The sequence below is a fragment of the Chiloscyllium plagiosum genome, unplaced genomic scaffold, assembly GCF_037043375.1.
Source record: "Chiloscyllium plagiosum isolate Xiang-an unplaced genomic scaffold, Cpla_swu_hap1 HiC_scaffold_12, whole genome shotgun sequence".
NCBI classification, from domain to species: Eukaryota; Metazoa; Chordata; class Chondrichthyes; order Orectolobiformes; family Hemiscylliidae; genus Chiloscyllium; species Chiloscyllium plagiosum.
In genome coordinates, this window is record NW_028270150.1 from 53033361 (window position 1) to 53058314 (window position 24954).

The 24954-nt window shown below is 39.2% G+C and overlaps 2 protein-coding genes and 1 long non-coding RNA gene across 5 annotated transcripts in view; 2 read left to right on the forward strand and 1 right to left on the reverse strand.

The window, feature by feature from the left end:
* The window catches only part of fundc1 (FUN14 domain containing 1), a 26534-nt gene extending 12996 nt beyond the window's left edge, over positions 1-13538 (forward strand). For all 3 annotated transcript variants that reach the window (XM_043700862.2, XM_087992815.1, XM_043700861.2), the window contains 3 exons: positions 1530-1605; positions 11437-11565; positions 12922-13538. In XM_043700862.2, coding sequence (XP_043556797.1) covers positions 1530-1605; positions 11437-11565; positions 12922-12999 — 283 coding nt within the window. In that variant the 3' untranslated portion in view covers positions 13000-13538. The remainder of the gene's footprint in view (positions 1-1529; positions 1606-11436; positions 11566-12921) is intronic.
* The window catches only part of LOC122555147 (uncharacterized), a 22828-nt gene extending 4008 nt beyond the window's left edge, over positions 1-18820 (reverse strand). The window contains exons 1-2 of the long non-coding RNA XR_015758898.1: positions 18783-18820; positions 16580-16776 (exon numbers count right to left, since the gene is read on the reverse strand). This is a non-coding gene — a long non-coding RNA (uncharacterized LOC122555147). The remainder of the gene's footprint in view (positions 1-16579; positions 16777-18782) is intronic.
* An 88-nt stretch (positions 18821-18908) lies between these two features.
* The window catches only part of efhc2 (EF-hand domain (C-terminal) containing 2), a 121128-nt gene continuing 115082 nt past the window's right edge, over positions 18909-24954 (forward strand). Inside the window, exon 1 of the mRNA XM_043700858.2 lies at positions 18909-18956. Coding sequence (XP_043556793.2) covers positions 18915-18956 — 42 coding nt within the window. The 5' untranslated portion in view covers positions 18909-18914. The remainder of the gene's footprint in view (positions 18957-24954) is intronic.

Sequence of the window (24954 nt, forward strand, 5' to 3'; positions counted from 1 at the left end):
CCTTGGACGGAGGTGAGAAGGGAGGTGTGGGGGCAAGTGTTGCACTTTCTGCAGCTGTAGGGTAAGGTGCCAGATGTGGAGGAGAGGTTGGTGGGGAATTTGGAACTGACAAGGGAGTTGCAGAGTGAACAGTCCCTACAGAAGGCAAATAGGGGTGGGGAAGGAAATATCTTTTTGGTGGTGGGGTCTGACTGCAGGTGGTGAAAATGGCGGAGGATTATACATTGGATTTGGAGATTGGTGGGGTGGAATGTGAGGACCAGGGGAACTCTAACTTATTGTAATTGGGGGAAGGGAGTTTAAGGGCAGAGCTGCGGGAAATGGAGGAGGGCATTATTAATCACAGAGAGGGGAAATTACAGTCCTTGATGTAGAAAGACATTTGGTGTGTCCTGGAGTGGAATCTGTCATCCTGGGAGCAGATGCGGTGGAGGCGGAGGAATTGGGATTATGGGATCACATTTTTGCAGGAGGGCGGATGAGAGGAGATGTAGTCGAGGTAGCTGTGGGAGTTGGTGGGTTTGAAATGGATGTCAGTGCTCAGTCAATTAACGGAGATGAAAACAGAGATGTTCCAGGCGAATTTGAGGTCAGGGTCAAAGATGTGGGTGAAGTTAGTGAAGTGTTCAAACTCTTCGTGGGAGCAAGAGGCAGCACCAATACAGTCAATGTAGCGGAGGAAAAAGTGAGGGATGGTGCCAGTATAACTATGGAAGGGGGACTTTTAAACTTTGTTTCATTGTAAATGTCATTATCACAAAGTAGCCTAAGGGAATCCTTAACTAATGCTCTGGTATTATATATTTATGATCTGTTTTTGATAATGTTTAAAATCTCCAATTTTCCACTTGTTATAAATATATACATTATTTACTCAAACTAAAAGATGTCCATTTGGCATATTTAATATTTTCTTGCTTTATTTTTGACTAAGATACTCCCTCAAAGTTGGTATACAGATTTAAACTCCCTATTAATTGTACCACAAATACATCTCCAATCCAATCGTCTAAAAGCGTGCTCTATTGATATTTCTGATTTCTATAAACTGTTAATCAAAAATACAATCAAAAGATAAACTCATACTCAACTTTCTAATAGCCAACAAAGAGGAGGTTCTCATTCCATATATGTATTTTTATATCCAGGTTTTGAAGCTGAAGAGTAAAGTTTTTATTCTTTTCTATGTTTCTTAAGATAAGGGCATGAAACAAACTTTCTGAGCTGAAAGTTTTAATTAATTTTGTGAATATTTGGTTTAAGTCCGCAATAGCAAAACTTTTAAAAAGATGTATGATTCCAATTGCAACTAGCAATCTATCTTTCTTGTTGGTAATGAAAGTAAGTTGGCATTTGGCTCAAAGTGAGCTTGACAGATTATTGAACAAATAATGTAATTTTACTATTGGTCTGGGAATATGAAAAGAGACCAGAAAACCCAACATTGGCAACATTGCTTATCCAAATAAGTACTTTTGAAGAGTAACCTGAACTAAAACCAAAATAAACTCTGTTTTCATCATTTTTAGGTGTGCAGGTTTTGTGTTTCAGAAGATTGGCAAGCTGGCTGCTACAGCTATTGGTGGTGGGTTCCTTTTGATGCAGGTAAATAAATGTTAATTTAAATATTTCTAGTAGTCAACATTTTAATTTTTAAAAATATTGACAAAAAGGTTTCACAGTAGTAGGGTGCAGTGTTATTTAAAATGAAATAAATTGTGCAAGAGCCTCAAAGCCAGCAGTATATGAGAGACCAAAATATCTGTCTTTCTTAACTTTAGATGGAATCAGTGATGGAGCTGAGTAGAAAATTCTAAAAGGTGACAAGAAATTTCTTCACTCAGAGTTGTCATTGCAGTTTTAAGCAATCAGCCCCATGGGGAAACTTATCAAAACCTATTTCACAATACATTCCAATCCTGCAACATGTCCTGCCTAGGAGGACAAAGGTAGCTGATATATGGGAATACCACCATTTGCAAGTTTCTTTCCAAGCCACACAGCATCCTGACCTGAAACTATATCACTGTTCCTTCACTATTGCTGGATCCTCTATACCACATGGTTTGCAGCATCTCATGAAGGCAGCTCACCACCACTTGCAAAGGCAATTAGAGGTGGGCAGTAAGTGCTGGCTTCATCAGCAACACCAACATCCCTTGAAAGAATAAGAAAAAAATTCCATGCACATCGAGTTTCTTATTTCTTTAGGTATGTGACAAAAATAAGTCACAAAGGAGACAAACAAGCTTTGCACCTCCCAGCAGTAATTTAGGTAGAAGCAAAATTCTTCCTTACAAGAAATTATAACAAGACTAAACTTTTTTTGAACTTTGCACAATACTGTGAATCATGCTGGCTCTAATATATTTAAAGTGAAGCAAGACTTCACTGCACCTGGAGGCATTGGTGTAGTGATAATGTCACTGGACTAGTAATCCAGAATCCTTGGTTAATGTTCTGTGGACATGGTTTCAAGTCCCACAATGATACATGGTGAAATTTGAATTTAATAAAAACCTGGACTTAAAAGCTAGCCAATGGTGACCATGTAGTCACTGTTGATTGTCATAAAAACACACTTGAAACTGGTTTGACTCCAGATCCACAGCAATGTGGTTGAATCCTAATTGTTCTGTGAGTAACGAGGGATAGGTAATAAAGGCTGTCCCGGTGATGGCCACATTCCATTAATGAAAACAAAATGTCTGTCATATGTTTCCAAATGCTACTGTTAACTTGAAAAGGTTTATTTTATTCATGTGATTTTGGTTTGATGTAAATTGGTAATTTTGTCCATATTGTTGCAGCTTTGTGAGCTTAGTGGTGTAGACTGCCTTGTCAATGAAATATAACTACACAACAGCTCAAGCAAGAGATATGTTTCACTAGTGGTGTTGCACAATTTATGTAAGTTCAAGAAATAATGAGAGGTCCTTCTTAACTCAGAAGGGATTGAGCAATATGTTGACTCACACATAGGAAGCAAATCTTTAGAAAAGAGTAGACACACAGCCAGTATCGTAACATCAATTGAATCAAAATTGCCCCTATGCTGACAAAATAGTAGTAACAACATTAAATTGCATCATAAAGAGACAGACTTCAGACGCATTTGCTTTTTTCTAACCCCACAGCTTTAGATATTTTCTAATTGATCTGTTCAGAAATATTGTTCTACCCCTCTGGAGCAAGTGAGGCTTGAACCTCAGCCTCCTTGCTCAGACATGGGGACTCTATCACTCCACCATAGCATCCCTCAACCGCACAATTTTATAATCATTTCTTGATGATGTCAACAATTGCTTAAATATTGTAATAAACACAGTACACAGGCAAATGCAAAATATAGATATTAATCACTTGAAAACAATCTTTTTTGACTGACCAAATTAATATTTATTTGGACTTCTTACTTTTCACTGTACTCTACTGTTGTCATATTCCGATATAATTTGAGCTGAACAGCAAATAATTTGTACTTTTTGGAATCCTACGGATAGAATTTTGCTTTGATTCCATATACAATTATTTAGATGCCTTTTTTCAAGTCTAGTTGTAATTTGAACAACTGTAAATGTGCAAATAAGATGGTAAGTCGTTGTAGTGTTGTCGCCGTCTGTGGGTAATAGTGGTGAGCTTGAGCTCCTCATTCTTGAAGAGAGGTTAGCCAGAGAAGATTATTTTGCCCACCGTATACATTCAAGACTGCATTTCCCAGAGGTGAGAACTGTAGTATCAGAATGGCCAGGATTGAGAAAGTAACCATTTTAATGTGAATGATGGCATCAAGAATATGATTGAGATCGATAACTGCAAAATTATTGTGACAAATGGAGAGTCTAAAAATGAGTTGGGAGAGTGGTTTATTCCCAGGCACTGGTTCAGAAGGAAGTAATGTTGAGATGCAGATGTGGACATGAGAGATACTGGGAAGTCAGAGATGGTCTTGTAATTGATAATATGGCTACATGCGATGGCAAGATGAAGGCTCTGAATATGAGCTGGGGAGTTCATGGGGGGTGGTGATGGGTGGTGATTGAAGAAGGATAAGAGGGCAGTTAGCTAAAAAAGTGAGAGCATGATCAATGAGGTTGAATTACTGTGGATAAGCCATTTTTTAATACAGAACCTTGTGGAAAAACATTTTACTATATCTCAGTGAGAAACATTTTAATGGTACCGGAGTTAACATTGCAAATAAGGATTTTCTGTGTGGCAGTAGGGCAGAATAAAATGAGATGCTGACAAGAAGTATGTTCCAGAGAAGAAGGAATCTGATCAAGATTATGTAATTTGATATTACAAGCCACACCACCATTCCAACTGTCTGGGCAGGGAATGCTAAGTGATGGAACACATAGTCACAAGGGCATCTTCATTTAGGGATTCCTTCAAAGCAAGATGTTGATAAAAAGTATCCACAGTGTTATGGCACAGGGTAAACCCTTCTGCTAATTTAAACCAGCAACACAGAAAAGATTCACCCCATCCTGTAATCTGTTAAAATTCAAGAGGCAAAGAACTATCCCAAAAGTCACTATGTAAGGTAAAAATTAACAACTTTTGTTTTAAGTCTAACAGAGAATAATCAACTAACAACTATTTACACTCCTTTTTCTAAACCTATCTTTTACCTTCCCCTCTAGACTACTGGTCCGATTAAAAATCCCAATTACTATTTACAAAGATAAAATCACATTTCAAAACCAGCAGCTTAGCCGAGTGCCTCCTCTAGATTTTCCTCTGTCTTCTTTTCTTCTTAGAGATTCTGCTTCACAGATCTTTGATAGATAAAAGTACCTTTTAAGAGAGCAGTTCTGTGGGCAGCCTGTATTGTTCTGTTTTTGTTGGTGCTCTTTGCCACTCTGGGTAACTATTCAAAATATCTGATATTTATACCCAAAACATTGAATTATTTCATTGGTTTTAATATTGTCAAAATACTAAATTCAAACTTGACTGGAGTTTGGTATTTTGGGGCATAATTTAAACTGATTGGCCGAATTTGAATTTATTTTTGTATCCAGGCAACACAGCTCTTCGCTAGTTGTTTCAACCAAAGGTTACATTGTTATCTTGTTCCAGATTTTCTGTGCTTCTCTTAACTCCTTGCTAGCTTTCAACACTCTTAAAGGTACAGTATACCAACAACTTCATAACAACAGGGAGCACTCGGAAGTCAAGGGCATGATATTTTGAAGGGAGATGTAAAGTAGTGATGATTGATTAATTGGCAAAGTCAATAGAGTCAGCACCGGGAGGAGCACGTTTAAGGAGAAGATCATCCAAATATCCATAGGAGGCATGCTCCGAAGGAGGTACCTGCACTGGCAGTGTGTTCTAGGCACCTATAACTCTTGCCTCACACACGTCCTACCATCTAGAAGAACAAATGCAACAGAACACCACCTCTTAAACGTTCCCTTCCAAGCCACTCATCTTTCTGATTTGGAAACAATACCATTCCTTCAACATCATTGGATCAATATCCTGGAATTCCCTTCCTAAGGGCACTGTGGATCTATGTACAGCATATGGACTGTAGCAGTTCAAGAAGGTATTTGATCACTACATTCTCAAGGGCAATAAATGCTGTATTGTGCACAACACCCGACTCCCATGAGTAAATTTTTAAAAATTTGGCAAGATTACCCCCTCAACAGGCACACAAGATAGGAAGATCACTGCCAGATTAAGATAAGGTTATGCTCCTAAGGAGTGCTTTGTTGAGCATTTCAGAGCTTGCCTAGGGAGGCACAGAAAGAAAATGTCCATCTCTTTTCAAGAGTTGAGCCCAGGAAGATGCCAGTAAAGTAGTAAAGTTGAGGAGTGCCAAGAAGTTGGGGAATTATCTTGCCAAGGCAAACTACCTGAGCCAAGAACTGAAAAGGCATGATGACAACGGGTAAGAGGAAAATTAGAAATAGGAATGATGGATTTCAGTCTGTAACCTACTCAAGTAACCTACATAAAATGGAACACAGAACCATATAACACAAAACAGACATTTCAGCTCACCAGGTCTGTGCCTTGATGCCATTCTAAACTAATCTCATCTGTCAGTACATGGTCCAAATCCCCCAATCCCTGCCTGTTCATTTGTCTCTAAATGCTTCTTAAATTTTGCTATCGTATCTACTTCTTACCACCTCCCCTGGCAGCATGTTCCAGGCACTTGCCTCACACATCTCCTTTAAACTTGTCCCCTATCACTTTAAACCTATGCCCCTTTCTATTTAAGATTTCCACCCTGCAAAAAGGACTCCAATTATCCACCCTATCCCTGCCTGTCATAATTTTGACTACTTCTATCAAGTTGTCTCTCAGCCTCTGTTCTAGTGAAAACAATCCAAGTTTGTCCAACCTCTCCTTATAGGTAATTTATTTACTTCTTCTTAGAGATTCTGCTTCACAGATCTTTGATAGATAAAAGTACCTTTTAAGAGAGCAGTTCTGTGGGCATTCTATATTGTTTTTTGTTGGTGCTCTTTGCCGCTCGGGGTAACTGTTCAAAATATCTGATATTTATACCCAAAACGTTGGATTATTTCATTGGTTTTAATATTGTCAAAATACTAAATTCAAATTTGACTGGAGTTTAGTATCTTGGGGCATAATTTAAACTGATTAGCCGAATTTGAATTTATTTTTGTATCCAGGCAACACAGCTCTTAGCTAGTTGTTTCAACCAAAGGTTACATTGTTACCTTGTTCCAGATTTTCTGTGCTTCTCTTAAGTCCTTGCTAGCTTTCAACATTCTTAAAGGTAAAGGTCCAGGCAACATCCTGATTAATCTCTTTTGCAACCTCTCCAAAGCCTCCACATTCTTCCTATAATGTGGCAACCAGAACTGCATACAAACGTGGCCGAAAGTCTTATTCAGCAAAAGGTGCAGATGTTAGAAATCTGAAGTAAATGCAAAAAAATTTGTGAATGTTCTCTGTTCTTCCCATGAGTTATTCCATGGATTCCTCTTCTATCCATCAAGGATTCATCAACCAACCCTATTGCACCTGACAGGGCTCCTGACCATGTCCGTTCTCTTCTTCCTTCCGCTCTATTATAAACTTTTCACTTCATTCTTTCTTTCATCTCCTCCCCAAGATTTGCCAAGGCATGGGGAAGTTTAAAACTGTCACAAATTTTATTTGTTTTCATTCTAAAGTAATTATCTTGAAATATTAATGAATTTTATTTCTATAAATCCTGCTTGACTTTTGTAATTTTAGCATTTTCTGTTCTTATTTCAAGTTACATAGGCCTGCTTATATAACAATTGTTAGTTTACATTGCTTCATCTTCATCTCCTCCTCCTTCACTCTTTTCTGTCGTTAATGATGGAGGTAACTTGTTTCCACATTAAAAATATATTTTCAGGTGACTGAAGAGCCCAGCGCATGATCTGTCATTTCTATTCCAGATAGGGCAGATGGTGGTTGGATCAATAGGAAGGTGGATGTCAGGATCCTGCTCCTTTCTCTGTCAATACTTAACATCAGCTTCCCATCAATGGTTTGACTAAAAGTGTACAGAGCCTGCCTAAATGTTTCCCTTTCATTTCAAGCAGTCTTTTGACCATGGTTTTCCAGATATCAAATGGGTATTTTACACTTTTCAAGTAGACTTTGAGGGTGTCCTTAAAACATTTCAAGATGATATGGTGAAGCAGATTGAGTGTGGTTAGTGCATTGGTGTTGCAGATGCCAGTCTGAGCAAAAACAGTGATCGTCATGCACCTATCCTGCTAATGGATTAGCTTTATCTTACTGATGCAGTACTGATGGTACTTCTCCAGAGTCTTGAGGTGCTTGCTGTACATTGTCCACCTCTGAGCCAATTAGATGGTAGATATCACAATGAGCTTTATTGCCAGGTTTGAGATCCTGGACTTCCAAAACACACACACACAAGCAAGCAAAGGCTGAGCTGACCCACTGAAGACAGTGCTGAACCCTATCAACAACAGCTACCAATGTTGACTGCAGGCTTCAAAGATAGAGACGTGGTCTACATTTTTCAAGGGATGTTTGGAGAGGACCTTTGTCTTACAAATAGTCAGTATAAGGTGTCAATTTTCATATGCCTTAGTGAGAGTATTTTCAATGGCTTGGTGCTCAGCCTCTAAGTTTGTGCTACCACAAAGATTGTATGGGTAGCGGAGTTTATTCTGTGGATTAGCTCCGGTTCTGCAGGGAGCTTGCTGAGGACAAGATGAAGTATTGCAGCAAGCAAAGTCGAGAAAAGCAGAAGTGTGATAATTGCTTGTTCCTAGTCCGACAGTGTTTGGATCTGTGGTGGATCTGTTGCTTAGAATCACAGCTTCCATGTCTTCGTGGAACAAGTAGAGGATGGTGACAGACTTTTGAGAACAGCCAACACAGTGGACGATGCTTCATAATATCTCATGATTGATAGTGTCAAAAGCCTTAGTGAGAGTAGAAGGTGCTGTTCTCTATATTTCTCTTGTAGTTGCTGGACAGTGGTGATTCACATACATCGTGTCCTTCAGAAGGCAGATTTTGCATTGCGACTCTGGAAAGAGCTCTTCAGCCACAAGCAGAAGGCAATTGAAAATTCTTGCAATAAAAAACTTTGCTTGTGGCCAACAGCCAGCAAGTTCCTCTATAATCCCTACAGTTAGGCCTACTATCTTTCATGAAGATAGTTACAATTATGTCAAATCTGATATCTCTTAATGTCATTAGTGATTGTCCATCATATTTCAGTGTTTCAGCAGAATTCCCATTGCTCCTAACATTGTTTCTTTAGCTGACAAATGGCCTTTTCTACCTCATACCAGTTTGAGATTGTGCTGAGATGGCATTAGGTAGCATGCTTTAGATACTCATTTTGAGGATGGACTCTTAAGGAAGTCATTGAAATGCTCAATCCAGTAAGTGCAGACTGTCCCCATGCCTTGGCAAATCCTGGAGTAGGATCTTGGGTGCATGAACCTTAGTCTTGATTGTGCTAAAGAAATCTTATATATCATGATTGTTGGCTAATCACTGAATCTCTTACACATTCTCTATCCACCATCTGTTCTTTAGGTTGCCAGTTTTTTTCCAGGATCTCAGTCTTCAACTAGTTTCCTGTTCTTAAGTTGATTGCTATTTTGCATTCAGAAGTGCCTTGCACTTGTGGCCTGTCAACTCCTGGTTTTCCTGGTCGAGAAACTGAAAACCTCTTTCCAGATATTGATTATGGAGGCCTTGAAGGCAGACTGTGGACACAATATCTTTACATCACCGGGAGTTGTCAGTTTGACAATGAAGTGGTGGCTGATTTGGACTCTTTTATCAGGGTCTTTTAGTGCATAAACATGAGGCATTGCACTTTTTTGCTGTAAATGCATTGGGGCTACATTAATTTTGCTGACAGAGAAAATTAGGCAGTGGTCTGTCCAGCAGTTGTTGGCACCTGTTATGGTGCAGGCAAAACAACATTCTTATAGTCCCTCACTCAGATGATGTAGTCGAGTAAATGGTAGTGCTTGGAGTGAGGGTGTTGCAATAAGACCTTTGGCAGAATGTTATTTTGATTATGATAAAGCACTTGATCGGGAGCAGGGTTTTGTGGCTGTTGGATTTCCCTAACCCCTCTTTGCCAGGTACATCTTCCCAGTGGTCTGCGTGCATTCCAACTCTGGTGTTGAAGTCACCCAGAAGAATCAGATTGTCACCTTTTGGGACTCAGGCAAGGGTGTGTTTGAGATTGGCACAAAATTGTTCTTTGGAATCATCTGTAGCATCCAGTATTGGAATAATTCGGAGATGCCGGTGTTGGACTGGGGTGTACAAAGTTAAAAATCACACAACACCAGGTTATAGTCCAACAGGTTTAATTGGAAGCACATTAGCTTTCGGAGCTAATTGATTCTAAACATCAGGTCATAGACAGAGAACACAGGGGACTAACACCTTCAACATATTGTCTAGCTATCACCATTGTTAACAGCTAACCCGAGAATGCAACTTTAAAAAAAGGGTTTTGTGATTTACACATGAAAGAAGTGAAACTATCACTGTATTCTAACAGATGAAAGGCTTAACAGACAATCAATTCTTCAATGTATAATTTCAGTTACATCACACTGCAAATGTTTGCTATAAATTCTGTTACGATCGAGCCCTCCACAATCACCTGATGAAGGAGCGTCGCTCCGAAAGCTAGTGTGCTTCCAATTAAACCTGTTGGACTATAACCTGGTGTTGTGTGATTTTTAACAGTGTTGGAATAGACATGCTGTAGCTTACTGGTTCTGGGCAAGCACGAGTCATTTGTTTATCCCACGTGACGTATCCGAGATGGCTAAATAGATAATTTTTAATGACAAAGTCTGTGGAGGAGACACTTCTTCTCATTTACCTTTCCAGATGAAGGTATCCATTACCTTGTTCCTTGCGCTGGCATTCCCTTGCACATCAAGTGTCACATATGGTGGCAATATCAATGTGAAACATCTGAGCCCAAACATACATCTTGGTAGTAAACAGGCTATAGACAGTAAAGAATACGAATGAGCTTAGTGTTAAAGTCAGAGCTCTTATTTCTATATCTCAATTCCATATTTATTATCGGATATGGTTAGCGGACAAGTCTTGATTTGATTCTGTAGTCCAGTTGGTCAAAGGGACTGCAAACAAGCACCACATGGGCAGTGGAGGCCCACACTCTGGATTCATTTAAGAAGGAGTTGGATAGAGCTCTCAAAGATAGTGGAATCAAGGGTTATGGAGATAAGGCAGGAACAGGATACTGATTAGGAATGATCAGCAATGATCATATTGAATGGCGGTGCAGGCTCAAAGGACTGAATGGCCTACTCCTGCACCTATTGTCTATTGTCTATTGTCACATTTAAACAAACAAAACTATTGATTGCATGAATTGTTTCACAAATTTAGTGTCTTGTTTCACTTATTTAGAAACTAAAGCATTTATGAATAAACTGTTTTGCAAGTCCCAACTGCATAACTTTTGTATAATTTGAAGCTGATAAATTTGAATTATCCAAAGTTCGATAAAAGTTCTCTAGTTTTGTATATTTTCCTTGTACAGTATGATTTGCTGCTTCAATATCTCACTCGTTCCATAGGTGTGAAATTGCTATTGAGGGAATCATTTGTCTGTGTTAATTGAAAAAATTTGTGGAACTTACTTACAAGTACAATATACTGCAAAGAATATCTCATACAGTCAGTTCTGCTATAGTACAGTTCCATTCTTGTGCAATCCCGTGTTAAGAAAATCGCGTAATAGCAACATAATTTAAACTAATGGGGCTGAAATTGAGTTATAACCAATACATGCTTTAAAACTTCATGCTTTATAAACAGTGTCCCCAAATTGTCAATCATGCTGTAGCGAATTTGTGTTAATGAAATGCACATTAAAGCAGAACAACTCATTAAGGCATATTTTTCTCTCAGGTTGCAAATCACAGTGGCTATATTAAAGTGGATTGGAAAAGAGTTGAAAAAGATGTGAATAAAGCAAAACGACAATTGAGAAAGAAAGCAAATAAAGCTGCTCCTGAAATCAACACCTTTATTGAAGAGGTGAGAAAACTGCACTCAAAATCTTCTCTGTTTTAAGTGTGGTATTTTATGTACAGATTAGCAGTATTTCCCCACAGAATTTTCTTCCAACCTTCTCATAATTTCCAGACTTCTGTAAGGTACACTTTCACAGTTGTTGGCAGCCTTCTAGTATCTTGTCCTAACGTTCATTCTGCATACTAAGGCTACTTTGGCTGCAACTACAGTAGCGCCTCGACTTACGAACTTAATCCGTTCCGGGACCCAGTTCGCGAAACGAGAAGTTCGTAAACTGAATCCATTTTTCGGATGACATAAGAATGCTTGGACGTAGCAACGAACGCTGTTCACAGCGCACGCGCCAAAGACGAACTGAATGAGATCATGCGGGGCCCAAGACTTTTGCATTCAACAAGCGCGTAGCAAAGCAGAACAATGAAACCACGTGGTCGTGCACAGGCTTTTTGCGTTTGTACCTTCGTTCGTACCTTGAATTTCATACGTACGTTGAAGCAAAATTTTACGTACAATCCTGTTCGTAAACCGATTTGTTCGTGAACAGGGTTGTTCATATGTCGAGGCGCTACTGTATTTAGTGCTGCTGGACTACTGCACTGACATGGGGAGGATTTCAGCTGGGTCCAAACCAATATTTCAGTGGAAAGAAGTGGTAAACTTTACTAGTTTATTTGTTCCTCCAACCCTCATTCGGTATGTTCTGAAATTAGAAAAGCCAACTTTAAAAGACATGAGGTTGAACCCATAACTTAACCCAAGTGTAGTTCCCATATAAGTTTCCTCATTGAAACTCGACACAGACCAAGAATCAAATCTGGTATTTTCTTGAATTGTAAGGTTTAGTACCAAACTGCAGAATCATTCAGGAGTCCTTGGTAACCCCCTTTCTAAAAATTGCACTTAAAAGAAATTGTTGATTTAATTTTGAACAAGACTCCGAGCAGAAAGCTACCACAATTGTGTATTAGAAATTTTCCATTCAAACACTGTAAATCCATATCCTGTTTCTCTTACACACACACCAAAGTATTTTGTCTTTTGCAGTTATAAACTGAGCTACATTGAGAACAGTGATAAGAAAACAATTTTTCTGCAAGGGAATTCCCTCCCTCAAAATATTTTATATTTAGATTCTTGATTGCCAAGGGATAAAAGATTCTCAGGGATACGTAGAAATGTAGACTTGAGGTTAAAATCAGATCAGCCCAATCTTAATGAATGGTGAAACAGACTCAAGTGGTTTACTCTTGTTCCTTGTTCATATGTTTGAAGTCATAAAATTGTGAATGATATGTACTTATAAGCAAATATCCAGGTTTTAAGTACTAACACTTGACTGGTGACTGTTTTTTCTCACAGTCAGCTGAATTTGTGAAGAAGAATATCGTGCTGGCCAGTGGCTTTGTTGGAGGCTTTTTATTGGGACTGGCTTCTTAAAAGTTCCTGACAACGTACTGACACAATGACAACCATGAAGACAAAGCTACAGTTTGGTCCTGAAAATCCAAAGCGGTGAATAAAACTAGAACATCAGTATCAACAACCCACTAAGAGTCCCATCAGAGTGTTCAAGGCTCCATTTAAATATTAAAAGGACACAAACAAACAACTATTTATCATGTACTGATTCATTGAATCGATTTATATTATAACTTATATTGTCAAGGAAGGCTAATTTCCTCAGTTTTACAGTTTTGTAAAGTTACTCTTGCTATATTCATACTTATGCTGTAAATCTCTTAATTGTAGAGCGAGACACGTAAATGCTGTATTTTCTGTTGTACAGACTTATTAAACAAACTATTTAAAATGTATTAATGTACAAAGAAGTTAGTATTGTTTAGCTGTATTTGGGACCGAAACTCAATCATATACATTTGGGCAATTCATTTAGTTGATTGAATATTAATTAAAGACTATGAAATTTGAAGCAGAGAACATTGATCTTAAATTAAAGGTATAATTTTGGTAATTTATTTACACTTGTTTCCTTTCTATTTATTAACTATAAATGCCTTGGGAGACCAACTTGAGAAAAATCATTAAGTAAAGAATAGTTCTAGCTGAGTTTTGTTGCTAACCAGCAATTTCATTAACAATTGTCATATTACAAACTGGTTAGTGTTCAATTATAACATTTTGGGCAAAAGCAAAATATTGCGATGCTGAAAATTCTAAAATAAAAACAGTATCTGTAGAGACAGAAATATCTAACATTTCAGATCAATGACTTAATGAAACCTTATTGTAATGGGTGCCATAACAACCAAGTAATCTTTTCTCCCCGCAATGTGATGTGGGCATCGCTGGCTAGACTAGCATTTATTACCTGGGGGCAGCTCAGTCACCAGCATTGCTGTAAGATTGGAGTCACTTGTAGGCCAGACCTCATAAGGATAGCAGATTTCCATCATGAAGGACACAGGCAAATCAGATGCATTTTTACAACAATGGATAATGGTTGCATAGTCACCATTACTTTAAATTCCAGATTTTTTAAAAACTTACTAGCCAAGGTGGGATTCAAATCTATGTTCCTAGAACATTAGGTTGGGATTCTCACCATTAGTCCAGTTACATTACCACTATGCCACCAGCTTCCTCAACTTTCACATCTAAATTGCATCAACTTGATCAATTTGTGGACTCATACAAGAAAATGAACCAACAGAAGCTACCAAATTGCTGTCAAAACTCCACGTTTACTAATGTCCTTCAGGGAAGAAAGAAAACAACTTGCATTTTACTAGTCATTTCAGAAGCTCAGGAATTTTCAAATCATTTCCTATCCAGTAAGATAATTTTAAACTTTAATCAGTGAAATGCATAAAATTTGTTATATTTTATATGCTAGTGAGAATGTTCAATGATGATCGCAATGTACACTACAACCCTCAATTCAAATAATTAAGCAATTCATGTCTACATTTAGCAAGTATTGACAAAGTTTACACTTTGGGCTGTGAAATGGTAAGTAATGTTCATGCCACTCTAGCGCCAGCAATGACAAGGTAAATATAACCACAAATTCCCCATCCATCACATCCTAGGTGTTCCCATTGACCAGAAATCTAACTGGATATGCCATGTAAATATGGTGACTAGAAAAACAGACTGGGTATTCTACAGCAATTACTCACTTTTTGTTATTCCTAAAAGCCTGCCTACTATTTACAAGGCACACGTCAGGAGTGTGATGCTGCACTTTCCACTTTTTTGGTTGAGTGCTGTTCCAAAAACATCCAGGATAAAGCAGTAGACTAGATTGCCCTTATCCACCATTTGATAAAGATGTATAATAACATTTGGGAATTTGGATTTTAATGAACAGATAAAATAGATATGTGGTTTCAATTCTGTGAAGTTTTTTTTGAAAAGTGGTTAAAAAGTCTTCAAAAAGTAAATGAAAGACAGAATTTCCAGTTCAGAACAGTTTCATCCTAGCAGAAGGGGTTTACTATGTAAAGGCTCCAAAATAAGACTGTTTGTGTTGCAAGTTTTCAAACTATCAGAACAAAAGAGCAGAACATTAGATATTTTAAGGCAGAGGCTGATAGATTCTCGATTACCACAGAGGTTAAATATTATCAGGAGTATGCAGGAATGTACATGAGGTTAAAATCAGATCAATTATCTCTTAAATGGTGGAGCAGACTAGAAGGACTGAGTGATCTACTCTTGTTCCTTGTTTGATTGTATGCAACTGGAAATTAGCCCCTCAGTCATCAAAAGTGGAAAGATTAGTTAAGAAGTTAAAGCATTGAAATATGAGTGACACTTAACTGGGATTGAGTAATGGAACTTGTTGGGAAAAAGTTTTAAATTTTGCTTTGCTGTTGATATTATGATCTTTCTAAATAGTCATATTTGGTTTTATTTGTTTTTCTCTTTTGTGCAATAAAGTTGCATTCTTTTATTAGCAGCTTTGTGTGAATATGTTCAGTGACTAACTACCTTGGTAATCAACTGCAGAAATTAAACTTTCGATCCAGCAAAATAGGTTTCATTCTGGGATCTGACCTATCCAGTATTATCAGTTTGAATCATAACAACTGTATTAAATAGTCATTTCCTCCATTACTGTGCATAGTGGCAGAAATGTATATTATAAGCAAGACGAAATGTAGCAATTCATTAATGTTCCTTTGCATCTTTCGAACCAACATTTAGCGTCTGAAAAACCATGGGGAGCAGACACATGGGAACATCATTACCTGCAAGTTCCCCACCAAGTCATACAGCTTCCTGACTTTGAACTTTGGGGCGAATTTTTTCTTTCTTCCCCAGTACCATTCTTTATCGTAACCCTAAAGCAAAATGTTAGCTAAGTTTATTTCAAATAAGCCAAAGAGGTTAATAACAAGAGGTCCCTTTCCACCTGCTGTCCTCCAAAATGCTTTGAACTTGCTTTATAGGAGGGCCTATTGTGTTGATTAAGGACCAACTCAATTCTGAATGCCTCACATTGTGACTGATGCTGAAATAACATAATAATCTTTTAACCAGCTCAATGTAACATTTGATTGGTTTTGTTGACTTCTACCTTAAAAGGACTGTTTAAAATCTAACTTAGAAGTTTTATTTTCAAGTTATAGGTTTTAAAGCAGAAATGTTATTTTACAATTATTTCCTTTAAAATCTGCTAAATCAGAATTGCAGGGTTGTGATGGTGAGGGTTTTTTTTTAAAAAGATCATTGCATGCTATGGTATTACTGGCAAGGCCAGCATTTATTGCCCACTTCTACTGTGGTTTGGTAGGTACTGTCAAATTAACCCGGATGAGTGCTGCCTGCACTTTCTAGATTACATAAGCTACTGCCACTGTGCCTCAATGATCAATGCAGTAGTTGTTGAAGGTGGTGAATAGCACGTCAATCAAGAAGACTTCTTTATCATGAAATGGGCTTGAGGTTTTTTGAGTCTTAGATATTAGACAAGTAGAGAAATTTCAATCGCATTTCTGACTTGAGCCTTAAAGACAATGGACGGTTTTTGAAAAGATAGGAGTTTACTTGCCACAGAATTCCTAGCCTCTGACCCGCTCTTCCAGCCTCAGCAGTTAAATGGCTGGTCAGGTCAGTTTCTGCTCAAAGGTAGGATGTTAATATTGGAAATCTTGTGATGGTGATGTCATTGAATGTCAAACATAGATGGTTAGATCCTCTCTTGATAGCAGAAAGTTTTGTCCTGGATGTGTATTAAGCTTTTGAGTGCTGTTGGAGGAGCAATTGGATAAAACAATTAATCAGGTCACTATAACATCATTTGTGGGACTTCGCTGCATGCAAGTTAGCTGCCACATTACCCTCAATACAAAGATGATTAAACTTCAATAGTCTTTCCTAGGGTAAGATTTCCTTTGTAATATATTCATTCGAGTAAAGAAGAGGGGCAATTTCATAGAAACCGCTAACATTCCAACAAGACAAAGATAGGAAGGATGTTCCCTATGATGGGTATCCAGAGTCAGAGGGTCACAGTCTAAGGGTATGGGGTAGGCCATATAGGATTGAGATGAGGAGAAATTTCTTCAACCAGAGAATAACCATTCTATGGAGGCCAAGACATTGAATGTTTTCAAGAAAGTTTTAGATATAGTTCTTAGGGCTAAAGCGATCAAAACAGTATGGGGAGAAAGTGTGAACTGGGTACTGAGTGGATGATCAGCCATGATCATACTGAATCCTGCTCCTATTTTCTATTTTTCATTGCATTAGTGATCATGAAGGATGATACATAAATACTCATTTTTAAAATATCTTTTTTCTCCTTTTATATTTTGGCACTTATGATTTTGTTTTTTGCACAAACGATGATGAGTTAGTTATCTTTAGGTCAGGCTATCAAGGAATATGGAGGAAAGATAAATGGAACATTGATACACATCAGCTTGACCCATCAGAAATGCAGAATAGGTTTGTGGAATTGAATACCTATTATTCTTGTCGAATTAAACATCAGTTGAATATCTGACAGGCCAAAGCCAATGTATTTTGTCACAACTCTATAACCTCACCGCTGATGTTTCTCATCTCTACAATTGTCTAAGGTCATTGTTTGCAACTTTCTGCATATTATTCAATTCCCAACAGAATTCCTAATCAATAAACATTTCTTCACAAACTGAATGTGGCATTAAGCAACATTCAATACTGGCCACCTTTGTCCTGTCTTCATTTCTTTGCTGTTTAAACATTTCAACCGTACCTTTAAAATACATTCAATTACTGTCCGAGCAAGTCTCCCACCCTCCAGAAATTGGGCTCATTCAAAACTGTGTTACAGATATCCTATCCCACAACTGTTCCAACTCACAAGTCACTCTGTTCTTGATAACACACACTGGACTTTTGTCCTCTGTGTTTAATTTAAAATTCTCACCTTCATGTTTAAATATCTTCAACACCTTTCTCCAGTTCTATAACTAGAGATACACTTCCATACCATCAATAACTCTGCATTCTAGCAACTGCATCCAAATTGTGTCTCCTGTGTGTTAACATATAAATACTAAAACAAAGAGCTGCAAATGGTAGAGATCTGAAACAAAAACAGAAATTGCTGGTGAAACTCACCAAGTGACTCCATCAGAACTGTGGCCAGTATTGAACGGATTAAGAATTAACGGACTCTAAACATTAACTCTACTCTCCCACCCCACAGATGCTGCCAGACCTGCTGAGTTTCACCAACAATTTCTGTTTTTGTTAGTAGATATACAGCACACCCACGTTGTTATGCTTCCACCTTCCTCCTAAATCCTTATTAACAACCACCCTTCAATCTCTTCTATTCTCTTTCCTGGCTGGAAATTCTTCATGAACATTAGAGTCTTGGGCCAATTTTTGAGGTTTGGAGGTGCTATATAAATGTTAATTGCTGTTCCACACTTATTTATTTTAATCACAGCTGCTGGCGGGACTACAGGAGCAATGTGTTGCCTGCCTCAGCAGCAAGTCAAGTAAAAGCGGAATCTGGAGTTGTGAGCAGGAGTCGGATAATTTGGAAGAGGATGCAGCTACCGACAATTGATGGGGAGGGAGAGTACAATAAAGTGAGACGTCAAGACCTTCTCAAGATGGCGAACCATTTCCGTCGTGTTTGTCGAACGCAGAACACATTCGAATGAAACAAAAACAAACAAAAAGAACTGCATGGGAGTTGGTGCAATCAAAAATGTGAAATTGGGACGGAGGGGGTTCACCACGCAAGAACCTACCAACAAAGAAGATCATTTTTGAAGCCCTTTTAATGGCGAAATGTTCGGCCCGCTGTGATGACGTTACTGTTACCGAGGCAACGGGGACTCAAACAAGTTGCTCCATCGAGGAGAGCTTGGAATAGAGGCAGCATGACTTTACCACTCTTACCTGGGAACACATTCAACAGGAATGTGAGTAATAAACCCATACCACTTCTCTCCAAGTAACAAAACTCGTGACATTTAAGAAACTGTTTTAACTTTCAAAATGGACTTTAACACCAACTTTTGAGGAAATCCCAGTGGTTAAATTTGTGGTTGTTTGTAACTCATTTTTTAAATGTCTCTGTACTGCTAGCATTCTACAGTGTTATTTCCTGCTTTCTGTGCACAAATAGTAAATGCTTACTAATAGGGTTTTGGCTAGTTGGTACAACACTGTCTGAAGTTGTGTCAGGCTGGTCACAGGAGTGCCTTAGTATTTAGAGGGAAGCACTCCACAGAAAATGTTTGAAAATACTCCAGTGAATTTTCTTAGTGCTGCACCTGCACTGATTTCTTTATTAGATGATTGTCACACCCAGCTATCTAGCTGCTTGCAGAAATAATGATTAGATTAGATTCCCTCCAGTATAGAAACAGGCCACCTCCCTCTTTGATTTTCTTAAAAACCTCCTCCTCTGCTTTTGGTTGCACATCAGTCCCACGCTCCTGATCTTTGGGCACCCGGTATGGAGGAAGGAGGGCAGGTCTGAAGATCTCCTCGTGGGTCTGCTCCTGGGCCTGGCCAAACTGGCCATCAACAGGTCCAGGCAGCGGGCCGTGGAGGGGGTCGTTAGGGCTGACTGCCTGCCCCTCTTCCGCGGTTACGTTAGAGCCCGTTTGTCCTTGGAGAAGGAGCACGCGGTGTCGACCAACACCCTGGAGTTGTTCAGAGAGAGGTGGGCGCTGCAGGGAGTGGAGTGCATCATTTCTCTCTCCAACTCTATTTTGATTTAGTCCCTACCCTCCCCTTCACTGTTTTTTGATCACACAGCACTGCCCTTTGATGTGAAGGGCAGTGTTTGTCACTGGCCACCCGGGTGTTTTCCTATCTTCCTGGTGGTGGAATTTGAATAAAGATTTGTGCACTTTGTGTCTTTCACTGTCTCACACCTGCACACACACACCATGGGTGCTGGGGAAAAAATAAGCACTACCACACTTAGGTGGTAGTTTGGGGGTTAAATTATATAAAAAAGAGAAAGAAAAAAAAATAGAAACAGGCCATTTGGCCTAACAAGTCCACACTAATCCTCCAAAGAGTATCCCACCCACACCCATTTCCCTCTGACTAATGCACCTAACACCATGGGCAATTTAGCATAGCCAATTCACCTGGCCTGCACATAGTCATAGAGATGTACAGCATGGAAACAGACCCTTCAGTCCAACCTGTCCATGCTCACCAGATATCCCCACCAAATCTAGTCCCACCTGACAGCACCCAGCCCATATCCCTTCAAATCCTTCCTATTCATATACCCATCCAAATTGGATTGTGGAAGGAAACCCACACACAGAGTCACCCAAGGTGGTGAATTGAACCCTGGTCCCTAATGCTGTGAAGTAGTAATGCTAACCGTTGAACCACCGTGAAACCCAGTAGAAGAAAGACTAGAGTGGCTAGGTGTTCTGTTTGACACATGAAAACCTGTGTCAAAAGATATGTCATCCACTGGAGTTCCCACTTCCAATGGGTTCATGTCTGCCTGTTTTGCTGAGTTATAACATTGAATGACTGTTAAAAGATGCTTCCAAGATTTTACAGGGAATTCCCAAAACTGACCACCAGCAATAAGGCAGAAATTCCTGCTCCTAGCCTAAGAAGTGCTAAACTTAATCGTAGACTGCTGTGAAATTTTTCCCTTGCATTCAGGATAGTCCTCCCTCCCTTCTGTCTAATGCTTTGCACAGCCTTTACTCTGCAGACCATACTGACTGCAACATCTCTGCGAAACATCTGTTTTTCTTTGAGCTCAAACTTGGAGACTGAAAGTTTTACCACAGTTATCCCAGTTGCTTCTGCCTTTATTTTTAGGTGTAAACATTTTGCACCTTGCTCTTAGTAAGTCTTAACATGTGCAATCCTGTCCCTCTGGTTACTGCATAGGCTTGTTATCAAACACAATACATAACACAGTGCATTATAATATAAGGTAAATTGGTAGAGATGGTTTAAGACAAATCTAAAATCTTACATTTGTACCAAAACCTGTCTGACTTGGAACTGTATGACTACCCCTCCACTGTCACTGAATCAAAATCTTGGAACTCCCTTCCTAACAATACTGTGAGTACAGACAAGATAGATTTCAGCAGTTTAAAATATGGATCACCAACACCTTCACGAAAGCATCTAGGATGAGCAACAAATGCTGGCCTTGCTAGCTCACACTCCATAAACTGCATCTGTTTTTGAAAAAAAAGGGTCAAATTCACGCTTATAATGCACAAAGTTAAAAATCACACAACACCAGGTCATAGTCCAACAGGTTTATTTGGAAGCACTAACTTTCAGAGCACTGTCCTTTATAATGCAGATTACTTACAGATTTAAAAATGTGACTTGAGATACTATAGGTACTTTTACCCTAGGAATGAATTGAGTAAAAATAATTTTCTAAAGCAACAGAAAAAAAGTGCAACAACTTTTGATGTTCTTTTCCTAATTGACCCATTCAAATTTTCCTTGATGTCTCAATGTCCAAGAATCACCAATTTATGTTAATAAAGGTGTATCTGAATGACAGGGTAGAATTTCAGATAAAAACCCTCTCATACTGCCTTCCTGCAAATGTCTAACACCCTCCAATTATTTCAGTTCATCAATGTTAAAATTTTACTTAGTGGTATTTTGATTATAAAGGGGAAAAAAAAGAGGTATAAAAGGTGATACTGTGGTAGACTTGATAGTGATATACAAAATTATATGGAGCCGATTTGAAGATGATTTTGGGTTTAAATTGCTGGACTGCATTTTAGTTTAGATTCAAACACTCTCTTTGAAGGCTTATACTTGTCCTATCTTTAGAAGGAGTTTCTTTAGTATTCTTGTTCAGTGATTTCAAAGTGGTGCCTTAACAGCTTGTAGAAGAATTAACTACTATGGAATTGAGCACTTTAAAGACTTTTAAATGACTACAAAACTTCAGCTGCTGATTCAGAACTGCTTCTGTTTCCCCCCCTCTCCCTATATCTTTTCTCTTTACTTCTCCTAGATGCTTCTTTTATGTTATCATGCCTCTGCTCATTTCCTCTCTCAGGCCATCTGCCTTCCCAAATCACTACCCAACACATAAGGAATGGGCGGCACGGTGGCACAGTGGTTAGCACTGCTGCCTCACAGCGCCTGAGACCTGGGTTCAATTCCCGCCTCAGGTGACTGACTGTGTGGAGTTTGCACGTTCTCCCCGTGTCTGCGTGGGTTTCCTCCGGGTGCTCCGGTTTTCTCCCACAGTCCAAAAGATGTGCAGGGTCAGGTGAATTGGCCATGTTAAATTGCCCGTAGTGTTAGGTAAGGGGTAAATGTAGGGGTATGGGTGGGTTTCGCTTCGGCGGGTCGGTGTGGACTTGTTGGGCCGAAGGGCCTGTTTCCACACTGTAATGTAATCTAATTAGAATCTTCCACCTGTTATCCCAGTCTTGTCTCCCTTTACGATAAGCCTACAGTTTCCCTCCATACCCCTCTGGGCATACTCTGATGGGCCCATCAAGGCACATGTCAAAGCAGTGAGAAGAATTTTCAATTGAGTTAAAAGGAAGTCATGTGGACGAAGTCCCATCTTCACATTGAGGGTACCCTCCATTGTGTTGTTAGGCACTAACAGTGTTAAATGGGATGGATTTGAACAGGATCGAGCAACTCAAACCAGGGCCACCATGAGTGAGTGGAATTGTAATTAACCACAATCTGTAATCTCATGGCCTGGCGTAACCTCTACTCTACCACAACAAGCATATCTAAAAATAACGTTTCAACCTGGTGAAGTGACAGAATAGTACAACAACAACACTGCCATCTACCCAGAAATATGGAACATTGCCCAGTTATATCTTATGCCCAAAAAGCAGGAAGAATCCAATCCAGCCAATTACTGCCCTAGCAGTCTACTCTCCATATCAGTAAAATAATGGAGGATTCAGTGGCAGTATTATCCAGTGACACTTGTTTGGCAACTTTGTGACACTTGCTTGGCAACTACCTGCTCATTGATGTTCAGTTTGAGTTCTGCCAGGACCACTTAGCTCCTGACCTCATTCCAGCCTTAGTGTAAACATGGACCAAAGAACTCAACTCCATTGGTAAAGTGAGTGACTGCCTGATGTCAAGGCAGGATTTGACCAAGTATGGCATTCAGAAGCCCCAGCAAAGCTGGAGCCAAGGGAAAAACTCACTGTTACTTGGAGTTATACCTGGCATAAAGATGGTTGTGGTTGTTGGAGATTAGTCAACTGAGTTCTAGGACAGGAGTCTCAGGATAGTATCCGAGGTCCAACCATCTAATACCATTTTATCAATAACCTTATCTCTTTCAAAAGGTTAGAAGTGGGGATACTTGCTGATGATTGCACAATGTTTAACACTGTTTGGGACACACCAGATACTGAAGCAGTCCATGTCCAAGTGCAGCAAGACCTGCATGAGTGACAAGTAGCATTTGTGCTTCACGAGTGATAGGCAATGACCATCTCCAATAATATCAGTCCCAGACGGCTAAATGACATCATTGCTTAATCCCCCACTACCAACATCTGAGGGTTACCATTGAACAGAAATTGAACTGGGCCAGCCATACAAATACTGTGGCAACAAGAACAAGTCAGAGGCTAAGAATTCTATGGTGGGTAATTCACTTTCTGTTTCACAATACCTTACTGCCAATGTCAAGGAATTGCTTAGGATTGTGATGGAATATCCACCATTTGTTTGGATCAATGTAGTTCCACCATCATTCAAGAAACTTGACACTTATTCAGAGCACAGCAACCCACTTGATTGGTCGTGCAAGGCATGAAAGTTGGTGGTTGGAGCACCAAATGTACAGTAGCCTCAATGACTACCATTTATAAGATGCACTGTAGTAATTCATTAAGATTCCTTGAGAGGCCTTCTAAACTCACAACATGTACCACTTAAATGGACAAGGGTGGTAGATGATGCATGGCACACCATCACCTGCAAGTTCCTCTCTAAGCCATACATCATCTGGACTTGGAACCATATTGCTTTTCCTTTACTGTCACTGGAATAAAATTCTGGAACTAACTTCGTGCAGTACTGTGAGTATACCTACTCACCAAGAATTGCAGTGGCTTCAGGTGGTAGCTGACTATTATGCTTTTCAGAGCTTGGGGATGGTCAATAAATGCTAGCCTAGCCAATGATCCCCACATCTCATGAACGAATAAAAATAATAAGCTCAATCAAGCAAACACCCCAATAAGCTGCAACGCTCAGAGTGTTGCAAGAAGCAGTGATGAGCAGAATACATTAGATACATCCCTGCAGTCACAACTGTTTAGGAAATAGTCATTGCCCCTATGGATTTGTGAGGAGAGATGCTAAAATACACTGATGCAAGTCACCAAGGAATTAAGTGAAGTCTGAGAAAGGCAAGTGATTTGCTTTATTGGCCAAACATGAGCAATGAAATCAAGGACCACCTCAGCCAGTGCAGATTGTAATGAGTATGAAGCTGAGCACTGCTGATGACATATGAAATCCCTGACAATGCACGAGTACTATTGAGATTGTAGAATGCCTGAAAGCACACTTCAGCCTTTATGGCATTTTCAACATTCTGGTGAGTGATGCTAGCCCTCTGTTCACAAGTGAAGCATCCTGCCAGTTCATAAAAGATTAGGGACTTCAACCCCATGTATCATATCCACATCATTTTCAGTCAGCTAGAACCCCGTGGTGAAAATCATCAACATAATCAGAAAGAAACTGAGCAAATCCAGCACAGGAGCATAGAAACCTCAAGTTGAGAAGCACATTTAGTAATGGAATAGAAAGTAGTCCAGTGAAAAAAAAGGTCATGCTGCATCAAGACTATTCTTCCAAAAGCAAGAAGGCTACTGAAGCTGGCAATAGTAAAAGATGTGAAAGATAAAATCAAGATGAAACAGCAGAAAGTCAAAGTTT